This window comes from Gigantopelta aegis, chromosome 8, assembly GCF_016097555.1.
Source record: "Gigantopelta aegis isolate Gae_Host chromosome 8, Gae_host_genome, whole genome shotgun sequence".
Classification (NCBI taxonomy): Eukaryota; Metazoa; Mollusca; class Gastropoda; order Neomphalida; family Peltospiridae; genus Gigantopelta; species Gigantopelta aegis.
The window spans coordinates 53,562,104-53,581,768 of NC_054706.1; the positions used below are offsets into that span (position 1 = coordinate 53,562,104).

At 35.1% G+C, this 19,665-nt stretch overlaps 1 protein-coding gene across 1 annotated transcript; it reads left to right on the plus strand.

Annotated features, from left to right (window-relative positions):
- Positions 1 to 1,276: 1,276 nt before the first annotated feature.
- On the plus strand, positions 1,277 to 13,621 carry LOC121378845 (kinetochore protein Spc24-like). Its single transcript, XM_041507184.1, has 5 exons — positions 1,277 to 1,348; positions 7,922 to 8,179; positions 10,297 to 10,555; positions 11,047 to 11,123; positions 12,872 to 13,621. The coding sequence occupies exons 2-5, from the start codon at positions 8,014 to 8,016 to the stop codon at positions 12,976 to 12,978; spliced, it is 609 nt and encodes a 202-aa protein (XP_041363118.1). The 5' UTR covers positions 1,277 to 1,348; positions 7,922 to 8,013; the 3' UTR covers positions 12,979 to 13,621.
- Positions 13,622 to 19,665: the final 6,044 nt, after the last annotated feature.

The following is a 19,665-nucleotide window of genomic DNA, read 5'->3' on the forward strand; positions in this document are numbered from 1 at the left end:
TTGTTATTATTTTATTATTATTATTATTATTATTATTATTATTTTTTTTTTTTTTTTGTTTCTTTGAATTTTTTTTTAAATTAAATTAATCATCCACAATATTTCACACTAAATTACCCCGAAAACGTGCCTCTGGTTAGTTATTTATATATATTATTATTATTAAAATTGTTTTATCCACCTTTCGCTGGCTCGTAACTGGGGATTGGACCTACGTGGAAAATAGAGTTTCGTTCCAAGGGAAAAAATAGTGCGAAAATATCCATATACAAATTCAGGTCTCTTGTAAAAACGATCGAACCTATTAAAGTTTGGTCGGGCATTTTAAGTTTGGGGCATGGCTCCATTGTTTTCTAAGATGGGGGAGGGGGGGGGGGTAACGGACAGGCTGATTTTCAATCAGATTGGCTATTTTTAATTTTTTTATGAATTAAATGAAAATGCATGAATCTGGATAACAATTAATGTTTATTCATATTTGCATTTCTATCAAACGGCGAAAAAGGGTTCCAAACAAATCATTATGCATTTTTACATGTATTACAACTAATATTGTGATAAGAATGATGGAAATACATGACAAATAATTTTGAATATTTCTTCTAGGGGGGGGGGGGGGGGGGGGGGGGGGGGTCGACCCTCTGATCCCACTCCCTTCTGTCTTATGCTTATGGTTTTGGGGGATACAGTATATATATATACTATATATATAATGAGCAGGATGCCTGGATTATTTAAACCGATATTATGAAAGAGGGGCCGGGTTATGAAGAACTAGCCCGAGTACTCTGCCGTTCGAGAGCTAGACGGACATTTGGGCAGAGAGCGATCATAACCGTACAAAGTTCGGGGCGTAGCCCAGTGGTAAAGCGCGCGGTTGGTCTAGGATCAATCCCTGTCGGGCTATTTCTCGTTCCAGCCAATGCAGTGCACCACGACTGGTCAAAATGACCATTATGTTTGACATCCAACAGACGATGATTAATTGATTAATAAATCAATGTGCTCTAATAGTGTCGTTAAACAAAACAAACTTTTTTTTTTTAACTGTACAAAAGTCCGTCTAGATAGCTCTCGAACGGCAGAGTACTCAGGCTAACGAAGAACGTGATCGTGTTCATTACAAATACATTGTGAAAAAACCCCACCCTACCATATTAGTCTAAATTCTGTTTTGTTAAGTTTGTGGGTATGGCTTTTAGTTCATTTACTTAATATAAACTGCGCTTCTCTTATTATTACGCTTTCTTTGATTATCACTGTAATGAATAATATTCGACGGGAAAACAGTCAAATATTTTGGCGGAAGTTTTGAAATGCAGTCAATTTGTGTTTTGAAAAATTGATGGTAATACCAATAATATAGATTTGTTTTGTAAATACTAGCACTTATATCAACTTTATTTGGTGTTTGAATTGTTTTACAGAATATAGGCTTATTTAAATCATTGGATCGTTTTCTAAAGTAGTTTCGTCGCTGGTCAGCAACTTGACCAAAGCCTGCAAAGGGAGGCAAAGCGCACGCCTAATGCGCGGTCGGTCTAAGGTCGATCCCTGTCGGTGGGCCCATTTAGCTATTTCTCGTTCTAACCAGTGCACTACGACTGGTATATCAAAGGCCGTGGTATGTGCTATCCTGTCTGTGGGACGGTGCACATAAAAGATCCCTTGCTGGAAAGTCCGTAACTTGCGTAAGAGTTCGACCCGTACGTAGGGCCGGGTACAGGCAAAGGTCTCACTACACAGATGTCATCTGCCATTAAAACCCATGTTAAACTGCCCAACTTCAAGCGAAGATTGCCCATAGAACGGGTTCTCGTTGGCACTAACAACATACACCATTGCAAACATACATTATATAAGCATTTATTTTCACTCCAAAATTGAGAACATTTCCGTCTCAGGTTTTTGCTATATGACCGCATCTGGCTGTAGTACCGGTCCGAATAGGTGGTTCATTAACCGATTCACTCTGGCTGTCACTTGCGCTATATACCCATGTCCCAAAAGGTCGATGCACAATATTACAAAATAACATGGGCAAAATACCGCCAGAAGGTTTACCATTAAACATACATATTGTTTTAATTCTTCACCATTTCCTAGAAGTGAATATGTGACCCATAACATGTGTCCCAATTAGGAACTATAGTGGACCATGATGAATGAACTGTCACCCGGAAGTGATCTGTGTAGTGAGACCTTAAAGTCTAGTGACCGATTTTGTCAAACTTGGTTTGAAGTCAGTTTGATAATTTGGGTCATTTACACCATGAAAAGCTATACTAGAGCCGTGTAACTTATGAACTCTAACCAATACACCAAAAGATAGATGCACCATACCATCTAATAAAACTTCATATCACATTGTTACTCCTTGGTCATCCACACAATAGATGGTCATCAAACAAGCAGCCACTATATGGTAATGTATGACCGTGTTGGTAGTTCTGATATGGGGAACATACAAATAAGCTAATTATCTAGTTAGTTCATTAAAAATATTAGTTTCCATCAATTGTTGCTATGGGCAACAATTGTTTCATAATGAAGTGTTGAAATCCTGGGTTTTTTCTGTATATTTCAGCATGAAGATCCACATATTATTAATGGCAAATACAAATTCTACTTTCATAGTAGAATACTATGTTATATATTCACAAAACCATCAAAACTGTGTGTCATTATGACTGTACATTCGAAAAAATTCATTATGCACAAAATCACAGAAATTAGGGTGAATTTGGATATTGACCTTGTGACCTTGAATTTTGACCTTTTACAATGAGAAACTCAGTGTTAGACACTCAGATCAATTTATTTATTACATGTAAGAATACTAGAATATACATTTTGACACACACACCCCTAAAAAAGAAAAAGAAAAGAAAAATAAATAAAATTGACATGTTTGCAATATTTACCCAAATAGGGCCCCCATACACTTGGCTGAAATCCACATCGATGTAATTACCTTTTATAAGGATGCTACACTAGTACATTTTCATTTTGGCTTGCTAAACTTATATATTTTGGGATAAACAGTAATTTCATGTTTTACATTATGGTCTCACTACACAGATGTCATCTGCCATTGAAACCCATGTTAAACTGCCCAACTTCAAGCGAAGATTGCCCATAGAACGGGTTCTCGTTGGCACTAACAACATATACCATTGCAAACATACATTATATAAGCATTTATTTTCACTCCAAAATTGAGAACATTTCTGTCTCAGTTTTTTGCTATATGACCGCATCTGGCTGTAGTATTGGTCCGAATAGGTGGTTCATTAACCGATTCACTCTGGCTGTCACTTGCGCTATATACCCATGTCCCAAAAGGTTGATGCACAATATTACAAAATAACATGGGCAAAATACAGCCAGAAGGCTTACCATTAAACATACATATTGTTTTAATTCTTCACCATTTCCTAGAAGTGAATATGTGACCCATAACATGTGTCCCAATTAGGAACTATAGTGGACCATGATGAATGAACTGTCACCCGGAAGTGATCTGTGTAGTGAGACCTAAAACGGAACCATTTTCTTTGGCGAAAACAGAACCATTTTTGTTGGCGAAAACTGAACCTATCATAGCTAAAACGGCACCATATATAAATATATATAACTTATCTTATTTTTAATTTCAGGATTAGGGTTATGGTTCAGAGCGATGAATAGGGGTTGGGGGGGGGGGTGAATTTGATAGTCTTTCCATTTTGATGACGTAGACTGGCCACACTGTTTATGTAATGTTACTACTAATATTACGTATTAATAGATTATAACGTGATGTAAATACGTAAATTAAGAGTTCACAAGAGTTCTCCTCAGCAAGATTGGCGTCTGGCTCTTGTCAGAGGCGGCTCCCAATGGGAGCGTGCTTGAACAGTTATCTGATGGAAGCACGTAAATAAATTTACCTGACCTGAAGATTGTTTGTGCAACTATCAGAAGTGACACAAAAACATTTATTTTTTCTTTTAATAAATAACTTTTCATTTGAGTTAAGTTTTTTTTTTTTTTTTTTTTGTCTTATTTACTATTCTTCAAATAAAATTCAATTATGATGCTGTTTTAGCCATCGTAGGTTCCGTTTTAGCCATAAATTTCGGTGCCGTTTTAGCCAACGCAGGTTCCGTTGTGTCCGATTTGGTTCCATTTTCGCTTGGTGCCATTTTGGCACGGTTCCGTTTTAGCTATAACCCGTAGGGCCTATCCCGCTATATCAGTCTCTAAGAGTCAGACCAAGCCTAACCTTAAATACGTTAAAACTAACACTAACCATTGAAAGGGGGGTACAGGTCGAACTCATTACCCCTTGCTACTAATGGACAAATGTTGCATGTTTCCTCTCTTCTCTATGACTGTCAAAATGACCATAATGTTTGACATCCAATAGGCTAGCATTATGATTATAATTATAGCCAAGGCCCAATGATTAATAAATCAATGTGCTTTACTGGTGTCGTCAAACAAAACAAACAACCAACTTGACCAAGGCAAGGTAAACATCTACGGTAAAATTTTTAACGCTGACATCTAATATCTATTTGGACCTTACAGACCAGCAATAAACATCACAATTATAAATAACAGGCCGAAAAGGGAAAGAGTTTGACCCATACCCCTCTATATCAAAGTAACCATTGAAAGGGGGGTAAAAGTCGAACTCATGATGCCCTGAGCCAATTGGTTTCTAAACTGAACACAAAAATAGTATCATTCATTTATCAATTTTGGTGGTTACATCATTTGTGTGCAGCAGTATGTACATTTGAAGATTTCTGATGTTGACTTTTGCATACGGAAAGTAAAAAATTATGTCTGTTACATTCACAAAAATTATCGTAATTTAAGTATATAGTTAAAACGAGCAAAGAAAGCAAGATTGAACTTCACTCACTCATAGTCATAAAAACATCACATTTCTTAATATCTTTTTTTGATGATTTTCAAAGACTATCATTTGAAAGAAAACTTAATTTTAAAAACTGTTTTTGTTTGTTCTCAACTGTACTGCTATATAGTTATTGAAGTGACTTAGTCACATGATTGTCACTGTGTTTGCTGGCAAAACTCTCTTTGCAGAGACTTGACAAAAATATATGGTCCTTATGTTTTAACAACTATCTTTCTGGATATCTGTGTATATATTTATTAAAACTCAGAATAGCTTATATTTTTTAACAAAACAATTTTACTGTTATAAATTAACCATTCATTTGCTCAACTTACTAGTATAACATGATTGCAAGACATCAGAATTTATATATTCGTTTTCCTAAAATGTTAACCATTCATTTGCTCAACTTACTAGTATAACATGATTGCAAGACATCAGAATTTATCTATTCGTTTTCCCGTGATAGGCGTGCGCTACAACAGCTTGTTCTGAATGTGCACGTAAAACCCTATGACCTGACCTGCCTAGCCTGGCATTCGTATTCAACACAGAACAAACACGTATGGATATATCAAAACAGAACTTTATTACACTCAGGCCGTTCCATGACCAATATAAAAATTTCATGACTTTCCAGGCCAGGAACATGACCCGAACTGACTGGGGGCGAACTGGTACCTTTGTAGAGGCGAACTGGTTATGCACGTGGGGGCGAACTGACATCCTATTTGGGGGCGAACTAACATCCTATTTGGGGGCGAAACGTCTGGTACCCTTCCAAAACACTAAATTAGTTTTGTTCTTACGTCAAACTGAAATTATTTACCCCCTAAAATATTTTCATGGAGGCTGGGAAGGACTTTCAGGTCAGCAACATGGTTGCTAGTCAATTTGTACCATGGTCGTACCATTCCAAAAATTCATTTCGTACCCTAGTCATTTCGTACCATAACTGAAAGTCATTTCGTACCATAAAAATGTGTAATGTCGGACATAATATCACCTTGATAATGTCATTTACAAACTAACATTACATTACAAACCTCTATAAGATGCAAATACCCCTGCAACTGAATGTAGTTTTTGGGGGAGCATCAGTTGATTCCCCCTCCCCCCTCAACTTCGCTTGTCACAGTCTAAACCCTCCCCAGGTACAATTACTGGTAAGTCCTGTTCATGTGCCTGGTTCAGACACAATGTGATATGCGGTTGAAAAATAAACCTTTCATGCATGTCAGGCCATAGGATTTCAAATTTTATGGGAAACACTTTTTCGGTACCGTTAAGTAGTACTTGTGATTATGGGAACCCATCGGAAACTGTTTTTAAAAAATTATTATAAATATACATATTATTTTCAATAAGGGCCTGCATGTGCAGTTCGTAAATTTTTTTTTTTTTTTTTTCGATATTGGTAATTTCAAGGACTAAACAAAAAATACTTACTAAAATTACAGGGTTGAAAATTAGCAGTCGCCATTGGCTATGGGTGACTAAGAATTTTACAAATGTAGTCCGTTAGGCGGCCATCGATATTAGTGTCTGGCGAGTATGGTACCAGTTAAAAAACAAAGACATTGAAACTGAATTGAATGTGACAAAACACATCACGTCTGTGTTGGCGCGAACTACAGCAGCAGAAGACAGAACATGCTCTATATTTTAACACCGCCAGATTCAGCTTCTGTGGTTTTGGGCCGGGTCTTCTAAAAATAGATATCAAAACATATTGAAGACATTGCATGTATTTTTTTAAATCTAAAAGTCGTCAGCTTATTACATTGGACTGGATACGCCATAATTATCTAGTAGAGCTACTATTTGAAAATTGTTATTCAATGTTATGGTAAAAAGGAATTATATTTAATTAGCTTACATTATTCTGGGACAAAATCAAAATCTATCTTGTAATTTTAACTTACACTAACATGAGTGCATAAGTACATCGTATATTTTAGTAAAATGTTGGGTTTTTTTTACAGCTTTATTTTTCTTTTGATATTTATTTTATTAGTAGCCTACTACTGTAGCATTTACAATATTCAAATTAAATGCACCCGCATGCATGTTTCGTCCATTCCCGAGGAAATCCAGTACTGGACATTTTACCCCTTCTTGCATCGCCACAAATAGGACTGCCACCCCGAGACTAGGTTTATATACTAAAGCACGCGCAGTTCTACCTTTATTCTCTTTGTATTGCATTATTTGTTTTTACTTCAGAGACAATGCAAGTCAAGCTGTATACCTCGGCTGTTCTAGCATTTTGTCTTCACCCCTGTATTAAAAATGAGATTTAATCATAATTTAATGGTAATTTGTAAAGAATTCATTTTATTTATTCTGGATTTCATTCTGGGGTTTTTTTGTTTTGTTTTGTTTTTTAAATGTTATTTGATTAATAACGTGTTTCTATATGAATTTTAACTGTCAATTCATTGGTTTCCTGCTGAAGGAAACAAGACTATATACTGTGAGCACATGATTATTATTCAACAAAGAATATTCTAGTTTTGATTTTGGCTGTGCATTTAAAATACAATGTGATAATTGGAGGGCTAGTTGTGACCATGGTTTTCATGTTAATTTTCAACCCTGAAATTAATGTTTTTAGTGTTTTGTAAAGTTTTGTATTTAGACAGGGTGTGCAGTTTACAGTCGTCTGGTTACCCTAGGTGAGTGAAAACAACATCAGGCAAGTCAAAATCACGTATTGGTTTGGCTGCATATTATACATACCAGATAACCAGTCAATTGAATTATTATCAAAACTAACTTTTTGGTTCGTTTACCAAAATTACATTTTGGACATTCCAAAATAATTAGCTGTAATGAATGCATGCATAAAATTTCAGTCGCTGGGTGGGCGACTCACAATAAGGTTTTCACTTGCCTGGGGTGACCATGGCAAAGACTGATTATGTTAATTATACTTCAATGCTATTACACCAATGAATTTTACTTTTACTTCTAGATGCTAATTAACTCCAATGAATTTTACTTCAGCCTTTCCTTCGGCATTGCTGAATGCTGATCCAGATTGCAAGGGTTGCCTGGTGTGTAACCTGTATGATCCAGTGCTTGTCCTTTCAATCACCATGAATGACGATTATGCCTCAGCGATTCTTGTCAGCAATGAATTGTTGACCATCCTGTCTGCAGAAGATGATGAGCTGAAACTTCTGGAAGAACTTGCAGCCATTCAAGATGAAATAAAAAAACTGAGGGCAGACCGGATAGCTGCCATCAAAAGAGATATCCAAGGTACTCAGAAAACTGTTTTTTACCCTTATTCTTTGATTAAGGGGTGGGATATAGCCCAGTGGTCAGTAATGCAGAACGTTTACAATATAAAATTTTCTTATTATGGTGTTTTATTAGTTGTAAGTTAAGAAATATTTATCATATCACTACTAAGGAATAGCATTGGGCACGCCCATTACATAAATCACATATTTTGAGACATAAGTATGCAAGTATTTAGAACATAAGTATGCAAATTACATTATTACGCAAATTATATACCGAAACATAGAACTATTTTCACCTGTCGTCTTTTGCAAGTATGCAAAGTATGAGAAAATCCCCACGATTGCAGAGACGTTATTCCAAAAATTTGGGTGAACACAAAATTCCTTCAATGTCCCATTGAAGTTTTCAAGTTTTATTCTTCAAAACGACCTCGAAACTTTTGTGAAGCTGACGACCCATTCTACATTGCTACACACACACACTCGATATGCCGAAAGCAGGAGAACAGTGGTTCCTCGGGCAATGCATTGGTAGAAATAAACTTGCTGGACTGATGAAAAACGTGTTCGAGTGGTAATATGTGTACCACTAAACGCCTGACGAACCACTATGCATGCAAATATCTGGTCCAAAAACAACGACAATCATGTTCCTGCTCATTAAATCATGCAGATAACAGGACACAAAAATATTCATTCAGTTAATGCATACAGCCATATAAATCACGACCAACACAAAGAACTGTCGCACATTCTGTCTGCGATATCTACATCTGGTGAATCATCAAGTTTGGTTCCCGTGTGTTCGTCTTCGAAGGAAATCCGACAACACTTTTAAATTTGAAGCAATCACAGATCATCAATATTTCCAGCGGTGTAAACACCATGTTTGGGGGCAATGTCAGTGGGGGCAACATCGTAATAAATGTGGCTCAGCCTAAAAGTCCTGTTGTCCCCATAAAACGACGAAGAATAATTTTTGACAGTGATTCCAACTCCGACTGAACTTGATGAAGCCCTTAAATAGGTCAGTGACGTAGATACGCCTATGTCTGACAATGACGTAGTACTCAGCAAAATGCCGCAAAAAAAATTGGCTATTGTCAATTATTTTATTATAATTTCATTGTTTATATATAAAACTGTTAAATTAATGTTAAATTGTTTAAATAGCTACAATCGTTCTGTCCGCTTTTAACCTAGTTTCAGAAAGCATAGATAACCTTCAGGTGTATTGACAAACCGATTATCAGCTGAGTGATTGACATGTACATGTATTCATATGTCAAAACAAATTGTTACGTCCAAGCATTGGGGTTTTGTTTATTAATCATTTAAGTGAAAAATAAACAAAATTGACAGTGATATGATAAATAGAATTCGTCACTCGTATTTTTTAATATGGTAAATATCAACCTTTTGTTCAATATCACATTTCAATTTGGTACGTAAGTTTCAGAGATCACTACACAATGTTAACACATTAAACAGTAGTTGCTAATCAATTCTCAATGGACTTTGAAATATCGCTAATCAAGATTTTGAACACAAAATGTTCCCTGGTTTTCATAAAAGTTCATTGAGTCCCTTAAGAGGCAAACAGACTATGCAGGGTGTATACTACCAAATCAAATCCCACAGACAACAATAGTAACATGTGGCTAAAACTACTACCTGCAGCATATCAATCGACATAAACACCACAGATATAAATACTACCACCCCTCACCCTTAAAGTGAATTGGAAAAAATTGGGGGTCAAGCTGCTCATTTCAGAGATAACAGATAGTGTCTATGTCTAACCTAGTTTTTTTGACAGGTACCCCATACATGTTTCAGGCATACGACTACACAGTGGTAATAGATGAAATAAAATTGCATACATTTTTCACACAGATGAAACCATTTTGTTTTACAACCACCCACTCATATTTATCACCAATCACAGGACTTGTGGTGTTAACTTCTCTATTAAGTGTTGCGTGCATCTCGAAATTTGACTCAGCCAGAAGGTATTTGATTTAGTATTACCTATAACACAGAAATCTTGTTTGGACAGAGTTCACTTTATAATTAAAGACTTGTTTTTTAACAGTAAAAACAAAACCGGAATTGTGTTATTTATTACAGGTCTGCTGGAGCAGCAGGACCTCGCTGATGATGATGAGACGGGTGGGGGTGGTGGCTTGCTGTCTCTGAATGCCATTGAGTCGGAGATCGCCGTGCTTGAGGACCAGGTGAAGGCAACGAGGCAGCACGTGTCGAGCACGGAGGAAGAGTGCCAGCAGCTCGCCAGTGTGTTGAACAAAGCCATTGCCCAGCAGAAGAAGCTGAGGCAGAAACGCGAACAGATTAAAAATGATGCTGGCATATCCCTGCCAAAAGCAAGGTGAGATCAGGTTCTTGTACTTACATGTAAATACTGTACTTAAATTATTATACACGGAGGAAGAGTGCCAGCAGCTCGTCGGTATGTTGAACAAAGCCATCACTTAGCAGAAGAAGCTGAGGCAGAAACGCGATACTGGTGTGTCTCTGCCAAAAGCAAGGTGAGATTTGGTTCCCTTAATTCAATAGAAATTATGACATGAGCTTGTGTGTCGTACTGATTTTACGAAACAAGTGTCTGGATTCTTGTATTGCCCTAATGTAACATATTTTGATTTTCACAACAGTGTGTAAATAAAGAATACTACATGAGTGGCAGTTAGATACCATTTATCTTACAAGCGAAAGCCATACGTTTAGTCATACCTGGTCATCACCTAGGAGCAGCCAGTCGTATATGTGTTATTAGTATGTGTTATCAAAAATAACGTACGATGTTGTCAGCAACGGGTGTGTAAAAATAAGGATTTTCGTTTTCACTTAATGTTTCAGATACGACGTCAATTTGTACAGCAATATCAGCAACATCCGCTGGCGGTACGACTGTGGACCAGATGAAGTTAGTGGCTGTATCCTTTCTCGCGACCTCTTTATGATCTTCTTAATCACATGTTGGGTGAGGTTTGGTTTAAAACCACATTGTTTTATTGTGGATTTATACCGTAACGGGAAATATTTTCAGGTGCTAGTGTTTCATGAGATAAATTTGCATTAGCACCAGATGAGAAAAAAGAAATATAAAATTGCTTACTGTATTCATGCTCGCCTACGGTGCTATGGATGTTACGATCAATGGACTAGATTTTTTGTTCTTGCCACAACCAATGCCACATGACTGGTTCATGAAAAGCCATTGTATGTCAGGGTTCACACTGGAACAAATTTTGTTTGATCCAGTTTTCAAATATGATGAGCATTTCCTTGAAAATTATTCAAAACGTTGTTGTTTAAAGACAGTTTATTAGCCAAAGACTAAATGTTGTAGCCACTTTGTTTGAAAATTGGCTTATTTGGCAATGGACAGGGTAAGCCGTGGTATGTACCGTTCTGTTGAAAAGTACACGTAAAAGATCCCTTGCTGCTTTTCTGGTAGTTGTACATAGGTAGAAAGTTTCCTTTTGCAATTGATCAATTGTGAAAATATCCATTTGTTTAGACACCAAACAGCTGTAATTTTCAAATGTAAGGAGATGTCCTTTTTCAAATATTCCAATCCTATATATGAGATTATTGGGTGAGATGTAGCCCAGTGGTAAACTGCGGTCTAGGATCGATTCCCGTCGCTTGGCCCATTGGGCTATTTCTTGTTCCAGCCAGTGCGAGACAATTGGTATATCAAAGGCCGTGATATGTGCTATCCTGTCTGTGGGATGGTGCATATAAAAGATCCCTTGCTACTAATGGAAAAATATAGTGGGTGTCCTCTCTAAGACTAATGTTAAAATTACCAAATGTTTGACATCCAGTAGCCAATTATTAATAAATCAATGTGCTCTAGTGGTGTCATTAAACAAAAAACAAACTTTTTACGAGATCATGAACACATCTTCTGTTGGCATCACTGACAGAATGGTAGTTAAATCACTTGTTTGTCTTTTAAACTTATGTACGGATGAAGGAAGGAAGGAAATGTTTTATTTAACGACGCACTCAACACATTTTATTTACAGTTACATGGCGTCGGACATATGGTTAAGGACCACACAGATGTTGAGAGAGGAAACCCGCTTTCGCCACTTCATGTGCTACTTTTATCAATTAGCAGCAAAGATCTTTTATATGCATCATCCCACAGACAGGATAACACATACCACGGCCTTTGATATACCAGTCGTGGTGCACTGACTGGAGCGAGAAATATCCCAATGGGCCAACTGATGGGGATCAATCCCATACTGACCGTGCATCAAGCGAACGCTCTATCACTGGGCTACGTCCCGCCCCCATGTATGGATAAATGTTTCCTAATATGAAGAAGCATGAAGTACATAGAAAATCTAAGAGTAGTGCATTCCATAAAAACACATGTACATGGATGTATGCAAGTAATCAGCATCGCATAACTGGGGGAGAATCTAGTTTGGTCTGTTAAGTACTTGCCCAAGCTGCTGAGGTTGTGAGATCAAACCCCCACAGTGGACCCATGTTTTGTTTTTCCATATCCCATCTAGTGCCTCATTACTGTTAAATATGATAAGCCGTGGTATGTGCCCTGTCTGTGTTGTAGCCCTATAATGGCAGTTTCATTGTATTGGTATTTTTCAAAAATATTTTATATACTTTCAATGTGTTCTATGATCCTTAACACTATTATCAGATGTCTGCAAGAAAAATGATGTGAAGCCGTTTTCCATTGACACAAAGCAGGTGTCACACTTTTTCTTGGTGAATTATTTATGGGACCTGATGGACGAAGGTGAATGATAGATCAAATGACCAAATCATCATCAGTTTTTAAATGATAGATTTATGAAGTTTCCTGTTCGACATCTTCATCAACTGTCACTGCTACCTGGGAAGTTTAATTCATTGACAATGACCAAATCAAAATCAGTTTTTAAATGTTAAGATCTGTGAAGTTTCCTGTTCGACATTTTCATCAACTGTCACTGCTTCCTGGGAAGTTCAATTCATTGACAATGACCAAATCATCATCAGTTTTTAAATGATAGATATGTGAGGTTTCCTGTTCGATATCTTCTTCAACTGTTACTGCTAAGTTTAATTCATTGACAATGGCCAAATCATCCATCTGTAAATGATAGAACATTGATGTAACCTGTCCGACATTTTTATCAGATGTCATTTCAACTTGGAACATCATCCGTTTTGAAAACGCCATGTTTTATGGATGTCAACATTTTATGACATTTCATAGCAATGATTCTACAAGTGTTCTTAGTGAGCTGAAGAATGTTGTTTTGACAAGTAAAATTTGATATGGACTGAACATTTGAATTTTTTTTATCATGTCTCATTCTTTCAGTTATACCAGTGAAATATTGGATCTTCATTATATGGAATTCTTCATTATAGGGAATAAGAATACATTTTATCCAGTAAAACATTCTATTTGTTAGTGTCTGGACTTGAAAGGACAGTTTTACTTAGTTGATGAAAACAACTGTTTAGGGTAGTAATATACATGTGGGTTTCTTCAGACTACCCATGTATAGGAAAACAAAGCTTGGTGTGTGTGCGTGTGTGGTGTGGTGTGGTGTGGTGTGGGGGGTCTTCTCAAATCCGCTTATCATCCATCTTCTGCAATTGCTCACTGCAATCAGCAGTACCTTTGAGTTTTCAATTCTCAACAACACCTTTCTTTACTGTCAATCACATTTGATTGTTGTTTTTCACGGCATGTTATTGCTGTAGACGTTTCCTTAAAGGGACATTCCCGAGTTTTTGCTGCATTGTAAGATGTTTCCGACTAATAAAATATTTCTATGATTAAACTTGCATATGAAATATATTTTCTTGTTTAGAATATAAGTGTCTGTATATTCAATGTGTTTCTGGTTGTCTTAATATTTGTAAGAATCCCAAACTGGATTTTGTCTTAAAATAATTTCAAACGTACGAAAAAACTATATTTTAGGAAATAAGATGAAATTTAACCTAGTACAAATATTAGAACGATCAGAAATACTTATAATATACAGGCACTAATATTTTATGCAGAAAAATATATTTGATATGTAATTACAATCGTTAAAATGTCTGTTAGTCGATAATATCTTTAAAAATGCAGCAAACTCACGAATGTCCCTTTAATTGCAGGGGTTGTATTATGGTGACTTCAGAACATGAAATTTGTTTCTCAATGCTTTATCCTCACACACATCACTGTTGTATATTATACATCATAGCAAATTAAAAAAAAATAGCAACAACCGAAAATGTGACTCTTTATTTTCATAGCATGTTAATCAAAAATAGTTTTTATTCTAGTTTTAAATGAAAGTTTTCAGTGTAAATGTAGTGAAAAAATGGAACAAATGAACACAACCATGAAGTTAAATTGTAGACAAAACAACTTAATTATACGGTAATAGAAGACAACATAAATAACAGAATAAATTATACCCATATACAAAGTAATACTGCCCTTGTAAAAAAATTTTTTTTTAAATGTGTCGCCTCAGTTGGTTTATGCAGTATGCGACTCAGTCTGTCACAACTTTTTCCACCAGAGTACACATTTATTTGTAAAGCTTCTCAGTAAATTTGTATTTATCTGCCCTGCAATATAACCCAACCCATTGTAATGCCTAAATTCACATTCTAATAGCTAATCCACTATCCAGTAATAAATAAATTTGACTAGATTTGATTAAACATTGTTACTGCAATCAGGAAATTTAATACAGTGCTATTGTTAGACAACTAGTGCTACAAAAATATTGCATGCATAGGATGTAGAATTTCATGTGCAGCTTTGCTAGTTCAACAATCACAAAATATTATCCTTTTATAAACATTTTGGAGCGTATTATTTATATATTTAAATTCATTAATATTTCACTGATGTCCGAGTTGTAAAGTCTTACTTACAACTTGTTTGCGTTCAGGTGCACTTGTAAGAAAATAAGTTACTGTTCCCTCAAAATAGCCACTTACAAATTCAGCTATATTTTCACTAATAATAAAACAAAGTATCCTAAAAAATAAAAAAAATAAAAAAATAATTCTGTTATACCTCCAATTGAAATTTTAAAAAGCAATTTTATCGACTCGTACTTTTGAATTAGTTTTTTTAATTATGAATTGCATCATTTTCCCCCAATTGAAATGTGAAAAGGTATTAAAATAGTCTCCCACAACTTTTGTACCAATCGATTGTTGATTGAACAATTAAGTGCCTGCTTTAATTTTTTATCATCAGTTAGCTTTTTTTCTTCCAAGTTTCCAAGTCATAAATATGATTTCTGGAGCATTTCAAAGGATAGTTGCAACTCTGACGTTGTTGAAACAGTAATTACAAGCACACTTGAATGCAGCATAAATCCCAATTTCTTCATTTGCTTTTTTTCTAGAAAAAACTATTCTACTGAATTTGTAAGTCTAACTTCAAGGACGGATGTCTTAAGAGAATGTGTTTAAATCTTTAAAAGACTGTCCCAAAAACCAGTCTTTGGTGATATGGTATTATTTTTAACCCCCTCTCTGTTCTTTCAGATTTTGGAATATACTATACATACCATAATATCACAACATTAAGAAAGTGTAGCAAAGCTATACGAAACTATGAAAGTTCAATTCATTAACTTTAAGCGCCAATAAATATTTTACCTAAAACAAATGCAAATGTCATTCTTCACCCACATCCCACCCCACTAACCTATTTCTCATAATATGAATTAAATATTTGATACCTCAAAATTGTCATGGATAATTCAAGTTGGTATGGGCATCAAGTATCAACTTGTTAATGTATATACCTATAATATTATCTCTCCATTCTGCAACCTTTTTTCACTAATCTGGGTTGGACCTAGACAATTCTGCTTGCAAAAAGTCAATGTTCTTGTGATTTTTATATATTTGAAAAATTAGAAAAAACTAGTATCATGCAAAGTGTCATGTGGTATTTCAAATGGTGGATAGCTGATGGGCAGATTCCTGTTGATGTAAAAATACTAACCAGTTTACTACCTATAAACTCAGGAGCTAAAATCTGTACTATCTGTAACCCATGTACTGTATATCAATAAAACAATGTCTGTGCTTGCAAATTATCTCTTACTGGGTAATTCCATGACTGCACAATTTCATTTCAACTTATTTTTGTGCTTATATCCAATTAAGGTTCAAGCACGCTGTCCTGGACACACCTCAGCTATTTGAGCTGTCTGTGCAGGACAGTGGGGTAGTGGTTTTATTGAGTTGTTAAACTTGCTCTGGGTGAGAGCCGGTACAGGGCTGCGAACCCTGTACATACCAGCCTTATATCTGATGGCTTAACCACGACACCACCGAGGCCAGTCTATGGCTTGACAAAGCAACACTACAATAAGCATACACTATTTATCAATTACTGTAAATCTGTATTTGAAAGGGATTCCAGATAGCATCTAAACAAAATTAATGGGAGATATCAAAATTTAAAATACATGTATGCAAAAAAATTGAAGTTTTAATATTGTAGAATTACACAAATACATTTTTATACAGCTACCATTTGCTGTTTATGAGCACGGCATTTTTGTAAGCAAAATACATTTTTAAAAACATTACGATTTAGCTTATAAAATAATATAAATGTTACACCATTTTTTTTTGTTAATGTTACAATTTTAATGACTCTTGCTTAGTGTATATTGTTAAAAAGTATATTTAAGTACAGAAATCACCTACTACAAATTTCTTTATTTTAAATTAAAGTCACAGACCCTAGTTTCAGCATGTAAAAATGGACACTAAGTTTCGTTTATCTACAAACTTGTAACACTGGTATCAGTTACAATAAAGTAAAACAAGAGTGTGACGTTAAAATGGGGGAAATGCCCTTTAAAAAATAGACTGCAGCTCATATCCATAACTCTTCTGAAAGATACATGCCTTTTCAGAATTATGAAAAATTAATTTTGCGGTACTACAAACACCAGGATGACCAAAAACACTTCGGATGTATGGAAATGTATAAGTCATAAACAATAAAATGCCCGATTTCAATCAATCAAAAAATGGATCTAATAGTGAAAAATATATTGGTAGTGTTTAAAAACTAGGTTCTGTCACTTCACGAATGAAGACTGTAATTAATGTACCAGGTGACATACAAATGGAGATACAGTACAAACAACGGGAACAAGAATGATGGATGTGACAGAAGCTGATGTGGCAAGAATCGTAGATCTTAACTGAAGATATTTGTGGTATGGCGAGATTGTATCATTATGTAGTAAATACTACTGGCCACAGAAAGTACACCATCAGTTACCGTACATACTTTGCATAGATATTACAGACACAGCATATGAAAAAGGACGACTTTCCAATAGTTGGTACTCTTTCATATTCCTTCTAATCCCGCATTTATATTGTGTCTACTGAGATGTCCTTGGTCATGACAAAGGCCTGTTTACTTGTAATACACTCCTAAATATATCAAGATTCTGAGATGTCCAGTGCTGCTTCCCTTTGCAATGTTTACTTATCACACCTTCCCAGATATTGTGATGATTTTTGCACAGAGGCATATTCAGGTGGCCAAGTGCTCATGAACAAGTTGACTGGTACCATCGTGTTCTATCATATCACATTCATTTACGGTCAGATGAAACCACCAGTTTAGTCCACGACCACATTCATTTGTCCTCGTGAACATGCCTCAGTTGTTACATTACTGTTATATGGTTTTTGCACCTGTTCAAGCCTTGAATAATCAAAAATCAGAACTGCTAATAGAGAATAATAATAAGTAGCCAGATATTATCAAGTTTATGTTACTAGTGAAATAATTTACACTTGTCATGAGCTTTAGCAAGTGACAAATGAAAATTATTTCACGAGGGACATGCATTTGATAATAATTGGTACAGAGTTTGTTATTCTATTTATTACCCTAGCTAACAGATAATTTTCAAAAACCAATATTCTATTTATTGTTAAAAAAATATATAATGAATTGCATTAAAATAAGATTTTATTACAAATTTAACAATGAAAACAGAGCCATAAACACAAACTCTTTTAAACTACATGACATCATTTTGTGTTTGCTAAATCATGACGTCATCTTTAGTACAGACAAGGTCATTGATTTGTAAGAATCAAATTGTCCAATAGTATTATATGTTACACCAATGCAGAATACTTCACACTCAGAAAATATGAAAAATATTTTCCCCCTTTATGAGTAACCGTTGGGGTAATAATTTAGGTTATTAAAGGTTATGTTGCCAAAATATTTTACCACTAAAACATCTTGTGAATCAGAAAGCACTATTGTACAAAATACTATTCACTCCTTGGTCAGTTTAAAACTTGGTCATGATTGGCAAAGGTACGTAGAATGATGAAAAGCATAAAATCAAATATTGAATCCAGAGCATGGGAATTCAAAATGAGGAGTAACCGGTGAACATAATGGTGTTCTGGGCAACCTTTTTTTCCCCGATAACAAACTGAAAGGTTTAACATGGTTGTTTCTTTTAAACTTTATACATTGAATTAGCTTATTACCACGATGTTGCCATTTGACTTCCTTTTTTCCAATTTACTGTGTCTATTTTTTACATGACTGTCACCATGGGAAGAACTAAAAATTGTATGGAGAATGTATGTTCTGAGATGGCCAATTTGTACATATATCTTTACTATTGCAATATAAATACATGTATTTGTAACAGTAAGTCTAAAAATTTACTATTTTTAAAATAATTACTTCAATGTTTATTTCATTAGCAACATACAGATTTATTTATTACACTACATGTATGTAATATTAACGTGAATTTCATGTGGGAAATACCTGTATTCATGTTAATTTACCCTGAAAATGTAAAAATTACAATAATGGATAATGAACAGTAAGCCCAGAGATTAAACTTTCATCAAATCTTTCTTCTCCAAAAAGAAGACACATTCTTATTTAAGCCTAGGGCTTTTCCAATAATTTGTTTTAAAATTCATTATGGGTACATCTTATCTGCACAATGATAACTTTAAGAACAGTCATGGCATCCATTTCTCTGGATTGCTGCATGCATGAACCTTGCGATGGGTTTAAAAATACATGATTTACCTCATGCCATCATGTGAAGTAGATTATTTACACATATATACAAATAACAAATATTACAAAACGAATGTTTGCACTGTAAAAATTTCACATTTTATAAGGCAAACAATATGACACAATTTCTAAATGTCCTATTTTATGAAATGTTTAAAACAATAGCCAATCTCATTATTTTTTTAAATAGTAAATTTAAAACCAGTAAAACTTTCTTTTTGTAACTCATACCTGTACATTAATGTAGTTAGCTGCATTAATAAAGACAACCTCCGGTATTTACTACCATAACTTATGGTAGATGACCATGGGTCTGGGTTCCCAATACCAGCTGACATTACCCGGTAATCACTTCTGACTGATGATAAAAC

Bases quoted from the DNA above. Each gene is read 5' to 3' on its own strand.
- LOC121378845 (XM_041507184.1), top strand. From the start codon at position 8,014: ATGAATGACGATTATGCCTCAGCGATTCTTGTCAGCAATGAATTGTTG. The intron at 8,180-10,296 runs GTACTCAGAAAA...TATTTATTACAG, and splicing joins CATCAAAAGAGATATCCAAG to GTCTGCTGGAGCAGCAGGAC. The intron at 10,556-11,046 runs GTGAGATCAGGT...TTAATGTTTCAG, and splicing joins ATATCCCTGCCAAAAGCAAG to ATACGACGTCAATTTGTACA.